This window comes from Hyalella azteca, unplaced genomic scaffold (assembly GCF_000764305.2).
Source record: "Hyalella azteca isolate HAZT.00-mixed unplaced genomic scaffold, Hazt_2.0.2 contig385, whole genome shotgun sequence".
NCBI classification, from domain to species: Eukaryota; Metazoa; Arthropoda; class Malacostraca; order Amphipoda; family Hyalellidae; genus Hyalella; species Hyalella azteca.
The window spans coordinates 280493-299894 of NW_025930738.1; the positions used below are offsets into that span (position 1 = coordinate 280493).

The 19402-nt window shown below is 38.4% G+C and overlaps 1 protein-coding gene across 2 annotated transcripts; it reads left to right on the plus strand.

Moving 5' to 3' along the window:
- The first annotated feature begins 618 nt into the window (after nt 1-618).
- LOC108673702 (alpha-amylase 1) lies at nt 619-9864 on the plus strand. 2 transcript variants are annotated; one of them, XM_018161566.1, is made up of 11 exons: nt 619-648; nt 1065-1171; nt 1546-1635; nt 2491-2648; nt 2887-3076; nt 3314-3557; nt 3861-4108; nt 4497-4740; nt 5115-5230; nt 8920-9075; nt 9752-9864. In XM_018161566.1, the coding sequence occupies exons 2-11, from the start codon at nt 1076-1078 to the stop codon at nt 9761-9763; spliced, it is 1554 nt and encodes a 517-aa protein (XP_018017055.1). In that variant the 5' UTR covers nt 619-648; nt 1065-1075; the 3' UTR covers nt 9764-9864. The 2 variants fall into 2 exon arrangements, with proteins under 2 accessions (XP_018017055.1, XP_018017054.1); XM_018161565.1 differs by lacking the exons at nt 8920-9075; nt 9752-9864 and adding an exon at nt 5891-6076.
- The last annotated feature ends 9538 nt before the right edge of the window (nt 9865-19402 follow it).

Sequence of the window (19402 nt, forward strand, 5' to 3'; positions counted from 1 at the left end):
GATATTCTGCCTGAAATAGGAAATAGGTCAAATTTGCCACTTTCAATTCTTAAAGCACAAATAATACTGCTATTATTTTATACAATTATTTAAAAAGGTGGACGCGTTGGTGTGGAGTTAAGGTGCATTGTCCGTGGTTCGATCTTTGCACGAGGCACTTGAAGAAAATACCTTTATTAAAATTCATCACAATCGACAGCGAAAAGCAACACCAACAAACTATACCATTCCCTCCGAGATATTTACAATGAACTTCGTACCATACTGAAGCAAATTATACCCTAGCGTATTATTGTATTCAAAATATAATTGTATCTTTAAAAAATATCTTTAATATCATTGTGAATAAATAATATTACTAGCCCCTTCACCAGACGAATCATTTCAAAGACAAAATCGAATCAGAAAAATTGACTGGCGGCTATGTAACAATCAAGAGAATACGACTAATGCGCAATTATAATTACCTTGGATATCGAAGATGACATCAAGCACTTTTTTCACCTGGGATTTTCTAGATTTCTGCTACTTGTTTTCGCATGACTATCAACATCTGTTGGTGCGATAACACAATTTTTCAGCTATAAATGCGCACTCTTGTGGGACAGTATATCATTAACTATCTTCGAGCATAGAGGAGATATTAGCGTAAGTTTCTCTTACTAATTTGTTTGGGATTTTAATATAAGATATTGCTAGCGTAAATCATCAACTGATTGATAATATTTACCGTATACCGTAATTCGCCGCTGAAATCTGATCTTTTACTTCAACCATTAATCAATAATTTTCAATTGGACTCTTCAATTAGATATATCATTGCAAAAATAGCCTCATGACAAGACTTAATTGGAGGCAAGAATACGAATTGTCTCGATTTTCGACGGTAAAGATTAATCTTGATGAATTTTGAACAATGAAGCATATAGGTCAAGTATTATTATTATTAATAATAATATAATTAATGTAATTATTATCATGTTTTGTTACTATAATTATTATTAGCATTATTATTGATATTAATTATTCTAACTGTATATTAAAGTACTTAATTTTATTTCAAGGAACGGTGTTGATGAAGATGAAAGGCCTGTCAATGACGGCAGCGCTGCTGCTGCTCTGTGTCGCCGCAGCCAACGCTCAGTGGGACTCTAACTCTGACAACGGAGAGGTAAATTCCTTTTATCACGCATATTGTGCTCCTTAACATTAACTAAATGGCAGTATAGAACTGAAACTAAGGTATTTAATTACATTTAAAAATAATGCACTTCATTATTCCGTAATTATTTGCATTATGATTCCATAATTATTTTCAACACCTAAAAATAGCTAAAACACAATTAAAAATGATTCAATGGTAAAAAATAGTCTTTTAGATTGCAAGAAAAATCCAATTACTAATGTAGTTAATAAATTATTACGATTCCAGAGGCTCATTTCGGAACGATTCATCACCAGCTGATATCACTCTCGACTGATATCATATCTATATTATAACAAAAGAATTATTTTTAGCTTAAACATGATAATAAATTACTGCAGGTGATTGTACATCTCTTCGAGTGGAAGTGGGCGGACATTGCCGCGGAGTGCGAAAACTTCCTCGGGCCTAAAGGCTTCGCAGGTGTTCAGGTGAGAGCTCCAGTAGCCGGTTTCAAGGAGGGACTACACTAAATCGCGTAGGCTCTTCAAACTTTGTGTAAAAATGTCTATTTAGATACTTAATTAATTATAGCAAACCAAAAATGGAAGTTTCTCAGTTAACAAAAACTACAATTTGAAATATTTCAGTAGGCGAATTGCTATTAAACTTTTTTTATTTCAGTGCTCTACCATTGGCACAACACCGAGAAACATACCCCAAGAAGTCAAAATCTACGGGTCTTTCTGTTATACCGACACTGGCTCAACCCAAGCAACCTGGGCACAGCCAACGCCCGAAGGCGTCTGCCTGTGCTCTAGTCAGCCCTACGCATGAGAGATGGTAACATCCCTCACACGAAGAACAATTAACTGTCCTCTTCCTGTTGTTAACAGTCGAGCAACTCAGGCACCAGCGTCCTCTCCCCTCCATCCCTCGGCCGTTTCCACGAGGTTAGGCGAAAACCAAGACGGAACGGCTGCTGTGGCTACAATCACAATTACGCTTATACTATATCGAATACTACGTGCAACTAGTCAAGCAAGTGGCACGCCGCAAAAGAATAACGAGCACACTCAGTAGAAAGACGTGTCAATAATAAAATCGCTGCGTCAGCAAGAACGAGAAGAGAGAATGGGGGGCTACGTACGCGCAAGGCTACAAAGCAAACAACAAGCAATCGAAGAGCTCTTAGGCACCACACAACCCACTCTCGTGGATGCTCAGTTAACACTATTGCTATTAAACGTAAAATCAGCAGAATCATTCGAAATTTTCCGAAAGAATATAATCTGTTTCATAGAGGCAAAAATGTTTCATCTATTCCGGTTTCTCTATCTCATCAGACGTCTCCACCCAACGAGTATATAGTAGCAATGCAGGATGTTATTAAGAGGCCGTGGTGGGAGCGCTACCAGCCTGTCTCCTACAAAATTGTCTCCAGATCTGGTGACGAAAACGCCTTCAAAGACATGGTCCAGCGATGCAATGCTGTTGGCGTCAGGTAAATGAGATAAGTTCATGTTTGGGACTTGTCTCCTTGGAAACAATTTTCTTGTCAGTGTCCCGCGTCAGGGAATGGAATTTGTTTTAGAATCTGACAAAAATTTGAAACAATAATTTAATGCCATGTAACACACTGGAAGTTTTGCATTCAATTATCAGAGCTTGAATGAGCTGAAACAATGAACACTCACCATAAAAATGAATTCTCAGAATCATAAAAACTGATTTGTTGCTAGAATATATCCGGACGCAGTGTTCAACCATATGACGGGTAGTTGGCCCTCTGGCACCCCAGGCGTTGGTGGCAGCAGCTTCGACTCAGGGTCGGAGAATTACCCTGGCGTGCCGTACTCGGGCTTCGACTTCAATGACGGCAACTGCAACAGCGGCTCTGGCAGCATTGAAAGCTACCAGGATGCCAACCAGGTATAGAAATGATACTTCAAATTAAATACTGTGAACTCAACCTATAAATTCATCCCAACGTGATTAGACATCGAAAATTATGTATTTTCGATGTGAACCTCAACTGAGAGATTGAATTCAGAGGGGTTCACGAAAGTTCATCGTGTTCACTCACGTTCAGTTTATATAATTTCACGATTATTCACGGTCAGCTCAAGTATTATTACGTTCGTTAACGTTCAGTATATACAATTATAGGTTAGGAACTGCAAGCTGTCAGGTATGAACGACCTGAACCAAGGTTCGGAATATGTGAGAGGCATGATCATGGGCTACCTCAACCACCTCATCGATATCGGAGTGGCTGGCTTCCGAGTGGACGCTTGCAAGCACATGTGGCCTGGGGATCTGGACGTGATCTTCAACGGCCTCAACAACCTCAACACGGATTACTTCCCAGCTGGATCACGACCCACGATCTTCCAGGAGGTCATCGACCAAGGTGTGTCACCTTCACTCTACTCTGGTTCTTGAAATTGATGATCTCCTGCTCATGTAAAACAATTAATGAAGGCAGTCATTATTACTGACTTCTTATAAACAAAAATTTACGATATACCGAACAATTCGCGAGGTGTTTCCATTTCTATAGTTGTTTCAATGTTGGAAGTGATACCATTAATTTAAGTTGAATCATCTCTTGAATCATTCATAAATATCCACATTCATTTTCCGTGAATCATCATTCTACATGAACTGAAGTTCAATAGATGTATTATATGGTATACGTATATATTGTGTCCAGGCGGCGAGCCAGTGACAGCCTCTCAGTACACCGGCCTCGGCCGCGTGACAGAGTTCAAGTACGGCCTGAGCCTCGGCTCTGCGTTCCGTGGCAACAACAAGCTCACGTACCTCAGTAACTTCGGCGAGGGCTGGGGCTTCCTGCCCCGGGCATATTCCCTGGTCTTTGTGGACAACCACGACAACCAGAGAGGAAATGGTGGCGGCGGCGACCAAATTCTCACTTTCCGCACTCCCAGATGGTACAAGGTAACTTTCAGATAACTATTCAGTATTCAGATTAAAGTGAATACATCGGTTCATACTCGTTAGTTAATTTCATTTGAGTATTCAATTTTAATTTTTTCTTTTAACATGTGTTGCTGAAGGTCAAGGGATGCAATTCAGTCAAAGTTATTAAAATTCGATAATTTTGGGAAAATTGTTATCTTGACTTTATTATAAATCATTTTCGACATGACCATGTAATTCCTGACCATCTTCTCTCTAATGCTAAACTGTTTTTCAATCGTGTGTGTTCAAATTCGTAAAGAGAAAAATCAAATTGCTATCTCTCTTAACACCGGTGGCCTGATAGAGAGCTTGGATGAAACGTAATCGATTGACAATAATTCGAATGAAATTTATTTTCCGCAAGATGGCCACTGCTTTCACCCTTGGCTGGCCCTACGGCTACACGAGGATCATGTCATCCTACAACTGGCCCCAGGACATCCAGAACGGCCACGACAACAACGACTGGATCGGCCCGCCCCACGACAGCAACTACAACATCATCTCTCCCACGTTTGGGGCCGACGGCGCCTGCCAAGGCGACTGGGTTTGCGAGCATCGCTGGCGGCAGATCTACAACATGGTCATGTTCAGGAAAGTCGTCCACGGTGAGTGGCTACCAACATGGTCATGTTCAGGAAAAAGTAGCTACCAACATGATCTAGTTAAGGAAAGTCACCCACGGTGAATATCTAGATACCAACATGGTCAAGTTCGAGTTAATATGAAAGCCTCTTGGGTTAATGACTCGTCAACAAGAAAAATCGGAGCACTGAATGTGTCCAAATATACCAAATCTGCACAACCTTCATTATCAAGAACCGAAGCAGAGATTTTCTGCAGATGAAGATCCACTGCGAAAAAGCACAACTCTCTAATTTTTTGGTATATTTTCCTCATGTTTATAATTCGGGCAATTATTTCTGCAGCGCTTTATTAATGGATGAAAAAATTTGTAATGTATTCGGAAATATGTTTTTAGGGACTGACTCGAACGATTGGTGGGACAACGGCAACAACCAAATAGCTTTCTGCCGTGGCAACAAAGGCTTCTTGGCCATCAACAACGAGAGCTATGACCTCAAGCAGACTCTCCAGGTGATTAATCTCTTTAGCTGGTAATTCCAAGCTGCCCGGCGTTATGATTACTGACAGGGTCATGGAACTGGAACTTTACCCATATTGCGTGTTAACTGTGAAATAGAATTGATTTCTTAAAATTGTTCTTAAAATAACAAATATTTTTTTATAATTTAGATAGACAGTCAATTTAGTTCATGAAACGAGTCATTCCATGTAACAAAACCGTCCGGTAATATTTTTGCGTTTATAGCAGCTAAAGTTACGCCCTGTGTTGATAAAAGTTATTGAAGGAAAATGGCTCACATGATTATTATGCCCGACCAATATTTCTTTAACTAGGAAATACTTTGACCAAACAGAGATAAGCATTTATTGATAATTTGTATGGAATGGAAATAAAATAAATTTATACCAAATTTCATTCATCTAATGGATGCTTCAAAATTTCCATCGTTATTAATAACAGACAAATAATTTGAAATATTACACAGATATATTATAAATAAAATTGACTATATGAATTTAGACTAATCAAAAATTGATCTGGAAAATATTATCTCCACGTATAAAAATTAATAAATATGTTATGAATATGAATATAGCCCCGGTGAAAAAAATCCATTTAAATTTATAACTGTTCTCATATATAATAAGATCGACTAACATCGTTGCCAGACTTGCCTGCCTGAGGGCACGTATTGTGACGTCATCTCTGGCAACGTATCTGGAGGCTCGTGTACCGGCAAGAGCGTCACGGTCGGCAGTGACGGCACGGCTTACATTGAGATCCTCACTTCCGAGGATGATGGCGTCTTGGCCATCCATGCCCAGGTCAGCCTTAATTAGGGAGAAAATGAACATGTGTCACTTAACTTTTGGTTAAGGATGAAAAATATTGGTCTCTTCTTTAAGCTGAACCTTTTGAATAAATAGAGAAAAATGACGACTGAGCCTAGGAAATCAATGCTCAGGTGAACCTTCATAACGGATTCATGAGCAAGTGCAATTTAATGTTTGGTTTTGAGATAAGAAATATTAGCTTCTTCTAGGAAATAAAATCTTTAGAGTAAGTAACAAAAAGAACGACGGTGCGTCAGTCATATATGCTCAGGTAAGCCAGGACTCGAACTAAATTTTTTATGTTTGGGCCAAAAAAAAAATAATTTTTATTGGAAATTCAATCTTGTGACATCGACAGGGTTTATAAGAAATAGATCAGGTAAAAGTTGAACAACCTTATCATAGATCTGAGTCGTTACCATTCGGTTTGATAAAACTCTTCGAGGAAAGTCGCAATGGAATTCTACAAAATAGTGTCAGTATAATAGATGGTCCACAGCATAAGGATGTTGTGCAATACTTTGCACTAATACCAAAGCATATTACCATTTTTGTTTCGCCCTAACTCGCTAAAACGCGCGTAAAATTTCAAGTTATTTATGCACTGCGAATAAGTATTGAAATCCTGTAAAATTTATGTGAGCATTTATGGAGAAATATTACGACAATTCAATAATTTTTGAGCAGCAAGTTGACAATTAAGTTTGATTTCAAAGAAGAAAAATCTCGTAACTAACAGACTTAAATTTGGAAAATAAGCTTTAAAAATTTAGAGGTAACTGAAAAAATGTAACTCAGTACTCAGTGCAGTGAGTCACAGAGAGCGCATTTTTTCGTCGAAGACGGATGCCAAAGTTGAATGCCAATTGAAATGTTAAAATATATAAATCAGAAACTTTCTTCCCTCATAAGACGCATCTGTCATTTTATATAATATATTGTTTTGCGATAATATATCATCTGAAATGCATTATTAAAGCTACCTCCGTTCAATAACAACAATTGAAGGTGGTTTAAGAATTATTAATGCGCGATAAGTTTGTAGAAAGAAAATTTTAAATAATTTCGAAGCACTGAGAAGCACTGCCATAAGAAATATCATTCACCAAGTTATCGCTATGGTATAATTGGCTGAGTCGCCAGTGGAGCGCAATCGCCGGCATAAACCTTCGACCACACGAAGTTAGTTTGGCCGAGTTATTCAATGATTTTAGCAAAGGGATATAGGCTTTGTCTTAACAACTATTTGAACATCAAATACTTCTTCATGACCGAGCGATTGAAATGTCCGCGGTTGTGCCCGTCAACAGACGGACCTACATGACGGGCACAATAGCACATTTTTTCATAAATGAGAAAATGCGCTAAAAATGTGTTCTGACTAAATCTAACCTAGCCAAACCTTCTAACAAAAATTATATCTTTCATGTTATCGTTCAATTTGAGCAAACATTCACCTTCAACTGAATTATTTATATTCAATTTTTTCAGAAAAGATTTTTCGTAATCATTATTTCATATCTCAAAATATCGATTATAACACGAAATAAATTATTAACCATTTTCCCTTTAAATTTGCGTTTAAGAGAATATATGAACCGCCGAGCTTGAATTGCGACGCTGATCAACGCAGCGCGTGCACGTCATTGTTGAAGTGCTGCCACCTACAGTCTCCCACAAGGCAGTTCTCTTGGCCTATGATGTCCATGAACGTACGCGAATCCTTGGTCTTAAGAAGTCAATTAAAGTCTTGCAGAACGATCACGTGCTATGTGTCGGGGAGACGCGAGTTTGATAAGAGATAGTCCCCCAACAAAGTTCGAGTTAATATGAAAGCCTCTTGGGTTAATGACTCGTCAACAAGAAAAATCGGAGCACTGAATGTGTCCAAATATACCAAATCTGCACAACCTTCATTATCAAGAACCGAAGCAGAGATTTTCTGCAGATGAAGATCCACTGCGAAAAAGCACAACTCTCTAATTTTTTGGTATATTTTCCTCATGTTTATAATTCGGGCAATTATTTCTGCAGCGCTTTATTAATGGATGAAAAAATTTGTAATGTATTCGGAAATATGTTTTTAGGGACTGACTCGAACGATTGGTGGGACAACGGCAACAACCAAATAGCTTTCTGCCGTGGCAACAAAGGCTTCTTGGCCATCAACAACGAGAGCTATGACCTCAAGCAGACTCTCCAGGTGATTAATCTCTTTAGCTGGTAATTCCAAGCTGCCCGGCGTTATGATTACTGACAGGGTCATGGAACTGGAACTTTACCCATATTGCGTGTTAACTGTGAAATAGAATTGATTTCTTAAAATTGTTCTTAAAATAAAAAATAATTTTTTATAATTCTATATAAACAGTCAATTTAGTTCATGTAACGAGTCATTCCATGTAACAAAACCGTCCGGTAATATTTTTGCGTTTATAGCTGCTAAAGTTACGCCCTGTGTTGATAAAAGTTATTGAAGGAAAATGGCTCACATGATTATTATGCCCGATCAATATTTCTTTAACTAGGAAATACTTTGACCAAACAGAGATAAGCATTTATTGATAATTTGTATGGAATGGAAATAAAATAAATTTATACCAAATTTCATTCATCTAATGGATGCTTCAAAATTTCCATCGTTATTAATAACAGACAAATAATTTGAAATATTACACAGATATATTATAAATAAAATTGACTATATGAATTTAGACTAATCAAAAATTGATCTGGAAAATATTATCTCCACGTATAAAAATTAATAAATATGTTATGAATATGAATATAGCCCCGGTGAAAAAATTCCATTTAAATTTATTACTGTTCTCATATATAATAAGATCGACTAACATCGTTGCCAGACTTGCCTGCCTGCGGGCACGTATTGTGACGTGATCTCTGGCAACGTATCTGGAGGCTCGTGTACCGGCAAGAGCGTCACGGTCGGCAGTGACGGCACGGCTTACATTGAGATCCTCACTTCCGAGGATGATGGCGTCTTGGCCATCCATGCCCAGGTCAGCCTTAATTATGGAGATAATGAACATGTGTAACTTAACTTTTGGTTAAGGATGAAAAATATTGGTCTCTTCTTTAAGCTGAAGCTTTTGAATAAATAGAGAAAAATTACGACGGAGCCTAGGAAATCAATGCTCAGGTGAACCTTCATAATGGATTCATGAGCAAGTGCAATTTAATTTTTGGTTTTGAAATAAGAAATATTAGCTTCTTCTAGGAAATAAAATCTTTAGAGTAAGTAACAAAAAGAACGACGGTGCGTCAGTCATATATGCTCAGGTAAGCCAGGACTTGAACTAAATTTTTTATGTTTGGGCCAAAAAAAAATAATTTTTATTGGAATTCAATCTTGTGACATCGACAGGGTTTGTCCTTTCGTCTTGAGGTGACCTTTATTTTTTGTTGGTTGGGAAGAAATATAACTTCCATTTTAATTTTCCTGATAATATCTTGCATATAATAATTTTGTATTCGTGCCCGTTCGGCACATTTTCCAAGCAACACGCGTGGCACCTGAAAGCAAATTCGAAGGTTAATCAAATACACTTGTGAAAAATACAAAATAATGAAAAAATAAGATTATTGCGCTTAATTTTGACGAATTTAATTTTAATTCACTGAAATTTTAGGTCATCTGAAATTTCCTAAACAATTGCTTCTCTTCGTTTCGTACAGTCGAAGATCTAAGGAGGCTGGGTAGGACAAGCTATAGCGCGTGGCAGCGGACATCGGTCAAGTGTGACCACGGTTCCATCCATTATTTTGTATGAATAAATTTCAACCAACAACTTTGTCTTCATTATGCACGACTTTTTAACATGATTAAGCTAGTAAGGATGAGTAAGAAAATCATCAGTCGGTTCAGGAGCACTGTTAAGTACAGGGTGGCGCGCGGTAATTTGCTGATTTGGGAATGAAATAAAAAAATTATGATCACTAGAAAAATTTATTTGATATTTGAATTATACTGAACGGCAATGGAATTTATAAATTGCATGGTTTTAAATAGTGTATCTGGCAAATGTCAACCTTCGCATTCCACACACTGCTGCATACGTTTTCTGAAGTTTTCATGAACTCTTACAAGCATGCCTACTGGTATTCTGCCAATTTCAGCTTCAATATTGTTCCTAAGGTTTTCCAAGGTGTTGGAGCGGTTGATATACACCTCAGACTCCAGGTAACCCCCAAGAAAAAAATTGCATGGGGCTAAATCTGGTGAGCGTGCTGGCCAGGTCACATCACCCCTCAAAGAAATAAGCCGTCCAGGAAACATTTGCCTCAAACAATTCATGGTCACCCTTGCTGTGTGTGCGGTGGTACCATCCTGTTGGAACCATGTATCCTCTAATTCCATTGCCTCAAGAGCTGGCTGAAAATAATCCTGTATAATAGACAAATAGACAAATGCCAAGACATGGACAAATGCCAAGAGCAAATGATTGCTTCCGAGCAGAGCGTTTCGGAGACTGCAGTACTGCTGCTCTAACTCTCTCGATGTTTCGTGGTGTTGTAATCCTTCTCTCAGGTCCCCTTTGTAGACATGACACAGTCTCTGCTGTGCTGAATGCATTCACCCAATTTACAATTGATTGCCGTCCAGGAACACGTCCGCGTGAAGGAACAGCGAATCGTGAACGAAAAGCACGCTGCACTGCAATGATCGAGTAGGCATTTGAAAAATACGCTTCTACACAAAATGACCTCTCCTCACGTGTCCACTGCATGATGGCAACTGAGAGCCAGACGAATACAAATTTCCCGCCACCCACTGTAAGCCATGGCCACTCTCGTCTGTCTTCGACCGCCAGTGCCGCCACAGCATGCAGTGCAAATAAGCAAATTAAATCGCTCCACCCTGTATCTTCAGATCCTAAATCAAAGTGATACGTGCACTCCAAATGTAGGTCCCATAAATTACCTGAGCTTGGAAAGGAAAGCCGGGATCATTAAGTTCAAAGGAAAAGATGACTAGACTTTAACGAGTCTTTTTCGACAAGTGGATGCCGGTGAAAAAACCTCGCAAAGATGAGCGCTACAATGCCTGTCTCTTATACACATCTAGATGTGTATAAGAGACAGACTATCGACATCATATGAACATATGTGAACATCATTGGGTCAGGAGCGGAGGGTCACAGGGTCAGGTGTGCAAGGTGTCAGGGTCAGGATTATAATCAATCTATTGATCCTAATTAGACGGCCTAATTTTACGCTAAAACCGTACCTATGCAATGCAGTCCACCGATATTAAGCTGTTAAATACTCTTATCTTAGACTATCAATGGCCTTATTCCACCAGACCGGAAACCNCTACAATGCTTGCTTTACAACGACCGGCGCTACAATGCTTGCTATACAACGACCGGCGCTACAATGCTTGCTATACAACGACCGGCGCTACAATGCTTGCTGTACAACGACCGGCGCTACAATGCTTGCTGTACAACGACCGGTGCTACAATGCTTGCTGTACAACGACCGGTGCTACAATGCTTGCTATACAACGACCGGCGCTACAATTATTGCTCCCTCGCCGTTGTCGGCTGCAGGGTCGCGCCTATGTGCCTGTAATGTTGACTACACTATGTAGGTTCTGATTAATGACCGGCGATTGAATCAAGTTTATGTCGAGTTGTTAGGGATAGCTTTTCAATGTAATAATTTCATAGATAGTTAGGCTACGGGTTTTGTCATTTTGTTTTTAAGTTGAATATTACGTGACCTCTTGTCTTGTATCCTGTCATTGCTGTGTGATCCACCACAGAGGTTAGTGCTGGCATATTGTTTATCGTGTTAATCTTCAGTGTTGATATAGTGGTGGCCTTTATTGGTGATACTGAATATTGTTATTTATATTAGTTTATTATTTATGTGTGCTATATTCATTTGTTATGTGTTGCGTTAATTCAAGTCCATAATTTGTATTTATTTGTGTTTTTTCAGCGGGGCTCCGAACTTAGGACGTGATTAGGAATTACTGGGCAAGGGCTAGAGAGACACGCGGTTTATAGTTTTGTAATTTGTTTTCTTGTATTTATCTTTCATTTATTATTATAGTTCTTTATTTACCAGTTTTTATTCATCCATATTATTTGCGATCATTGGCCAAGTGTTTGGGGTTAGAATGCTTATTTATTGAATAGTCCCCAACAGAGTGAGTCAGGTTACAGTACTTAGCGTATGATTTGTTATTTGATTCCTTTGTTTTAACCACTTATAATGAATTTTATCTGATTTACGGAAAAAAACGCTAAACGCCGGCGCTTAATTTTCAAATAAAACACATAATTCATACTCCTACTTATATATATGATGACTGTCAGCACAATCTGTCGAGAATTGAAATTACATTTTTCAAGGAACCGTGCCGAAAGCGTTATAGGTTTCAATCTCAAATAAGAACGTGTAAGTAGGAGGACTGACTACATCTCAACGATATTCTGCTCCCGGAACTTTGAATGAATTCGACTTCCTCGGCTTGAATGCAAAGGCTGCCTTATATCACATAGCTGAGAAAAATTTGTTCTCTTGCAATTAAAACATTCGTTTTGTAGCAGCATACAAATGAATTACGCTCATCCAAATTCAAAAAATAATTACAAGATTTCTATGAAGCATGAGGGCATTACATGACCTAAAATAACAAATTGATTCCCATTTTATAATACCGTGGAGTAAACCTATGCTTTATCGCCGTAGTTATATCGGACTCCTCTCATCACACAGCACAGTGAACAAATCAAATCTACTTTTTTCTGCCGATGATAAAGGCCTGGATGAGGAATTAAATGCAACGTTGAGCCAGCAGAAGCTCATTTATTTTGTGTCAGACATCATAACATGGAAATAATTTTTTCCTCGTTGTTAAATGGAGTCAATAATTTCGTCTACATTTATCTTCTTGTTTTAGGAATCCCCATTTTTCACGTCTCTTGCAGCTATATAGGAGTCTTTGAATGAACCTCCTAGTGATCAGGTATTCATTCTTTTAAAAGTATCGTCCCAATAAATAGTTCGCCCTCATAAAGTCTTGCACAATATATGGTTCATCCCAGAAAACGTCTTGTCCCAATAAATGAGTCACAATTAACATAACATATCTTGCTCAATTAATGGTTGGCGCCGTAAAACTCATAGTCCCAGTAAACGGGCCAGCCCATAAAAAGTCTTATCCCAATAATGATTTACCTCATAAAACATCTTGTACCAATAAATGGTTTACCTTTATAAATTCTTACCAAATAAATGTTTCACCCCATAAAACATCAGTTCCCAATAAATGGTTCACCCCATAAAACGTCTTTTCCCAGTAAATATTTCACCCAACAAAGTCGTCGAAGATTCTTTAAGGACCACCAAGCCGCTCAAAAATTCAGTAACTGTATCTCAGCGTCAAAGTTCCCTGTCAAATATTTAATAACGGCGTTTTTGGATAACTTTGCCTCTTGGTTATTTTCAGTCCGAGAGTTGAAGACGTCGCTGTTGAGCTCTGCCGGCCACAATCCCTCCTTGGTTTGCTGTTCACAAGAAAAAAGTTCGTGAATGTGGTCAATTGTACAGTAATTGCGGCGCTGGCAGAGGAAAGCAGAGGCGCTGGCAGAGGTCAATTGCGGCGCTGGCAGAGGAAAACGAGTTGGCATTCGATTTTTCTGTTTTCGTGTAAACTTGGAATTTTGTTGCAGCTTAGAAATTCAGCGATGGTTTTAGGTTGGACTATGAATAATTGAATTGGTAGATACCCTGACAAAATTTAGAGCCGCCCCAGCTTCTGGTAATCCAAAGCAGAAGCTGCCGCGTCTGTAAATTTTCACTGGGTAATTGCGTCTGGTAAATTGCGAAAGATTGTTTTTACAGCTCCGAAGGTAATGTTGAACTCGTTTTTTGGAAGGAAAATTTTTTCATCTTATCTTCCTTCGAGTGAAAATATCTGATTATAATAATGAGAAGTTTTCTGCACGGCTATAGTTTAATGGAGCCTGTCTTAATTAACTGAATCTTGAAGTAATACTGAAAAATTGATTGGTAGAAACAATGTCATTTGGCTCCCAGGGGAAAAATTTATGCCTGAAAGTCTCAAAACTTCCCCTGAAATGACCGCTACCCGCACATCAAAAAGCGAAACTTAATCTCAAATTAATGAGCAATCTCCAGGAATGGGAACTTTTCGTGTTTGTCCACGTTTCTTGATGAACTTCAGGGATTGTATCACGAGAACGCTCATTTTTTGAGCTGCTATCATTAAGTATACAAAATTTTTGAGCCATCACTCCAGAATAAACGCATTGGGCATTGCCAGAAGTTTTCCTGCCTATAGACACCTCATCACAGACTATTCCGTGGCTGAGTTGCATCACGAAGCATATGACCCAGGATGTCCGGGTGTCTGGAAAACGAAATTTTGATATTTGCATTCCAGAAAATTATAGTGTTGGAGTAAAAAATTTTTTTACTGAGTTGAGTTGTAAAGCTCAACGGTTGAAAAAATACAGGAACAATACATGTTTTTAATCAGAGAGGAAATTCACTAAGCCCATCATAGTTTAAGCCATGGTTCACGATAGATAATTGGAGAATGTAACTGAAAAATTTAGAATTTGTGCACTTGAAGCTTCGTTCTTTTGCACCATTTATCCAGTTCTTTCAACGTTGAGTGACATGAAGATCGAGGACATTTTCATGGATGAGATTCGGTATATTTTAATCTATTCACGATGGTCTGATGGTTTAGAGACTAGTATTGCTAAATTATAATTTGTTCTTTTCGGCATTTACCCTGCCGCGCATCGCAGCAAGTACCATAGGCGTTCATGAGCTCAGCCTGCGCCACAATTATAGGGATGGCGTAAAAGCCCAATATTGGTTACTTCCTGGCATACCGCGTAGCATTACGCCAGTACTATAATCAACCAGGTTTCAGACGTCGAAATGGCGTTATTAAATATGGTTTCAACGAAATCAACGTTGTTTCAACGCCATTTTCCTGGATGGATCGGGATTGAGGAGTTTGGTCTGTGCTCAATAACCATGGCATAGCGTTGGTGTTGAGTATTGGTCAATGCCTGGCAATTGCCGCATAGCACTACATCGCTGATGGCCTGGATTTGCTCGAAGTGTCTCATTGCGAATGCAAAGCAGCCGCATTAAAGTAGCCGCGCCACCGCCTTATATGGTGTACGACAGTAGCGCATTGTAAAATTACATCCACCTCGCTGTTTCCTTTATTATTTTGGTATTCAACTATTAGGTTTTACAATGAAAGGCACTCAGTATGGAAAATTATCTAATTGCAATTTCTCAGCATTAATTCGCAATGAATTTACTTGCATTGAACATAAAGAGTGAGATTTTCATTCCACGAGCCTTAATTACCGAGGATGATAGCTTTTTCTTAACTGGAGATCTAAGCGCAGAAGTGAAGAGCAAGCCAGTATAATAATCAAAATCCTATTTTTTAAAGATTTAAATACACTAAGCATGAATTAAACCTAGATTAACCACGAGCTACAGAGGAGGAGGTAAAGGCAAGAGTTTAATGCTAGGATGGCACTGACTCTCTGCTAGTACTTCCGGAAGATGACTGAATGCGACTGAAGAAAAAGAAGATGACTGAATGAAAAAGTTTCATAGCGAGGCTGCCCAATAAAGCTGATGCTCCTCGTGCGGTCTGGTCATTATGCGTGGCTCTGTAGTCAGAGTGTGAATTGGTTGAGGAATTTAATTCCAGTTAAAATGACCAGTATTTTTTACCCAAGAACGTTTATCAAAATAAGGTTTCATTTCAACATTTCAGCTCCATGTAATTGATGGACCCCATTTGTCTTTACTCAAAAATAGCAATGTCGATAGAAGATTAGAATATTTCACTAGCAATACTTCCACTTTTCGCAAATGGTTCACATAAATTATCCACGTTCCCGTTGTTTTGAACTTTCAAAAACTTTTTTTTCGTGTTACATGATATGGCTTTAGAGCAAATAGGTTTAATTTACACCTGTAAACATAATTTATAAGTTCAGATGCATCATGCTTCAGGATTTTTTCACAATCATTTTTAGTTTTCAATCAGTTTTTATATGACCTCTTCTAGTATTCATCATTGCTCGTGCTGACCTTCCGCAGAGGTGCGTTTAATGCAGTGGTTCCCAAAGTGGGCGATATCGCCCCCCTAGGGGCGGTGGAAAGATTTTGGGGGGCGGTAAGGAAGAAGCGGGCGGTAGGGGGGCGATAGTCCGAAGTCGAAGTCAGAAGTTCCAACGTGTTTTTGACGATTTGTACACAACACGTGCAGCGCATGATTCCCAACGATGGTTTTTTCACCCAGATCTGTTTTTTTAACCTCTCCTGGGTTTACGTCTCGGACAAATTAACGGCCGGACTCGCGGCCGGTCTCACGGTCAATTTCCAAATTCAATGATCAAGGAATATCTCTCAAACTAATGAACTTAACTTGATGAAACTTGGTACACGTATTCATTATAAGGACCTAATGGTAATGTTTAGCTCGTGAAAATTTTTTGAATTTTGCCTTCATTTGTTTTTGCCATCGTTATATGGCAATACGGGCCGAAATTCACAGTGATCAAAGAATTTCTTCCAAACTACAGAACAGATTCGAACGAAATTTTGAATTTACAGTCCTAACTACCGAACGGTAATGTTTAGCTCGTGAAAATTTTTTCGATTGTGCCTTCGTTCGCGAGTTTTCTTCATTTCAGCTTCATTCCTGATTGAAACAGCAATACGTGCTTAAATTCGCAGTAATCAAGAAATTTCTTCCAAACTACTGAACAGATTTGAACGGAAATTAGTATTTAAATACCTAACCTTAGCAACGGTGATGTTTAATTCGCTCGTTTGCCTTCGTTTAATTGCGAGTTATACGGATATACGTAAACGGCTCTTGGTTAAACCGGCCGGTATAGAAAAGCCGGTCGTTCCTCCTATATCTGTATAACTCGCGAACGAAAGCAAAATAGAAAAATTGTCACGAGCTTAACGTCACCGTTGGGAGGTTAGGTATTTATATACAAAGTTTCGTTCAAATCTGTTCAGTAGTTTCGAAGAAATTTAATGATCGCCTCGAATTCAAGCGACAAATTATCCGGCGATACGGGCCGAATATAAGGAAGTGTGAAATGAAGAATGACGGCGAAATGAAGAAAAACTTTCAAACGATGGTAAAATCGAAAAAAATTTTTTTAAGCTTAAAAATCACCGTTTGGTAGTTAGGAATGTATATTCAAAATTTCGTTCAAATCTGTTCAGTATAGTTTGGAAGAAATTCTTTGATCACTGCGAATTTCAGCCTGTATCGCAATATAACTCGCGAATGAAGGTGAAATTTAAAAATTCTCACGAGCTAAACATCACCGTTAGGTTATGATGAATACATGTTCCAAGTTTCATCGAGCTTCGTTCATTAGTTTGGGAGATATTACTTGATAATTCAATTTGGAGATTGGTCGTGAGACCGGCCACGAGTCTGGCCGTAAATTTGCCCGAGACGACCTATATATAGATTTCTAGTGCTGTAACAGTTAAAACAGCTGAAAAACATATTGGTTCACTAAATGGGGTTCTATTTGTGAAATACACATTTGAGTTTAACCTTCATCTTTTAAAATTGCAGCGTAGTAAATTTCAAGAATGAGGCATTTGTTTTTTTATGTGTCTGTGGGGGGCGCTAGAAATTCACTAGGAAGCCGAAGGGGGCGCCAGCCTGAAAAAGTTTGGGAACCACTGGTTTAATGGATAGCTTGTGATTATATTCGTGATGTGCAATGCCAATAAATAGTGTTCATTATATTGATTGGTTCTTGTGTCAACTTCTTTATTATTATTTTATTCATAATTTTAGCTAGGTATTTTAAAAATAAAAAGTTATTTGTTTCGGGACGGCTGGGTTCGTGAACATGAAACTTGAACCTCAAGTATTGTTTGATTCTCATCTGAACTTCAAACCAAGGGAAAAATTGGAAATTGAATGAACATTGAAGGGTTAGGTAGCCATGTTAGGGGTCATTTGTCGGTTTGTTAGGTTAGTTTAGGTCACATATTAAAATATAAGTAAATATAATTCAGTTATCTCTGATGCATTATTACGAGCAAGACCTCTGAGGCCGGTGTCCTTTCCGACAATTCTTTCTTAAGAGAGTCTGTATCATAGGAAGCAGTTGAAAAAATCGAAATCTTTTGTTACTAAAAGGAGTTCGATGCAATTTAACCCAAGCATAACCTAATTTGAGAGTTAATTTTTTTACCCATTTCACAATATTTTGAGAACTATGCAACTTTTTTGCGAGAGCATGCTCTCACTAAAAATCACGAAAACTTCCTTAGAACCGAAGAGTCGTTTTGCGTTCTATAAATAATGATATTAAACAAGACTGTGCAGTCTTTAGATACAAAACGAAGTGATGAAAAGCTATCTGATGTGTATCAAATAGCGTGCATGAGTGTTATTGATCAACTCAATTACTGAGTTTTGAAGGAGCTGTTCAACACACGAGCCAAAGACGAGCAAGTTCACTAAATTTTTACTCTCTGAACACTCTCATATCTATATGTTTACAGCCATAATCATTCACATCTAAAGTTAATATTTGGCAGCATAAATTCAGGTAATTTGATATTTTGTACTGATTTATGTCAGATGCAAATGCCCAGGCTTTTAAATCTATCTATTACTGACATCGCCGACAGTGATAGATGATATTTATTTGAATAATTTCTTCCGCATTGCAGTTCCAGTGAACGGCTAGTACCAATTCGCTGATAATTTGTCGTCGTGAATAAATGAACTTATAATGATGATGCATTGTACCCACGCAAAGAAGTTAAAATGAGGCAGTAAATTGAAGTGCATATTGTTAGGCTGAAAACAAGGCTCATCCAGATGAAAAGATTGTGTTGCGAGAAACACCCTGCTGATATTGATGCGTTGCACAGATCAAGTAATATATCTGCGACTAAATTCTTTTATTCAAGAATCATTCAGATTCAGAAGCATCAACTCCCATCAGGGATACGAGGTCAGCCTATCGACATCGCTCAGTTCTTGTAGCCAGTCCCTGGATGGGGCTCGAGGGACCGAATGTCTGCAAGACATACGAGTATATCAGGAAAATTCAAGTGAGAACAGCGCATGATTATCTCATTGTAGGGCAAATTTTTGTACCGCGATTTTCCTTATAATTTTTTTGCAATCATTCAACAGTTATTCTTGTATTTGCAGAATCCTATTAGTTCACTACCACGAACAATAGATTCAGTCGGTGTCATCCGCTGGTTTTTTTGGGTTCATTCCGAGTATTTTGTGTTCTT

Coding starts and splice junctions, on each gene's coding strand:
- LOC108673702 (XM_018161565.1), top strand. CDS start 1,076: ATGAAGATGAAAGGCCTGTCAATGACGGCAGCGCTGCTGCTGCTCTGT. Junction 1,172..1,545: donor CTAACTCTGACAACGGAGAG/GTAAATTCCTTT, acceptor AAATTACTGCAG/GTGATTGTACATCTCTTCGA. Junction 4,109..4,496: donor GCACTCCCAGATGGTACAAG/GTAACTTTCAGA, acceptor ATTTTCCGCAAG/ATGGCCACTGCTTTCACCCT.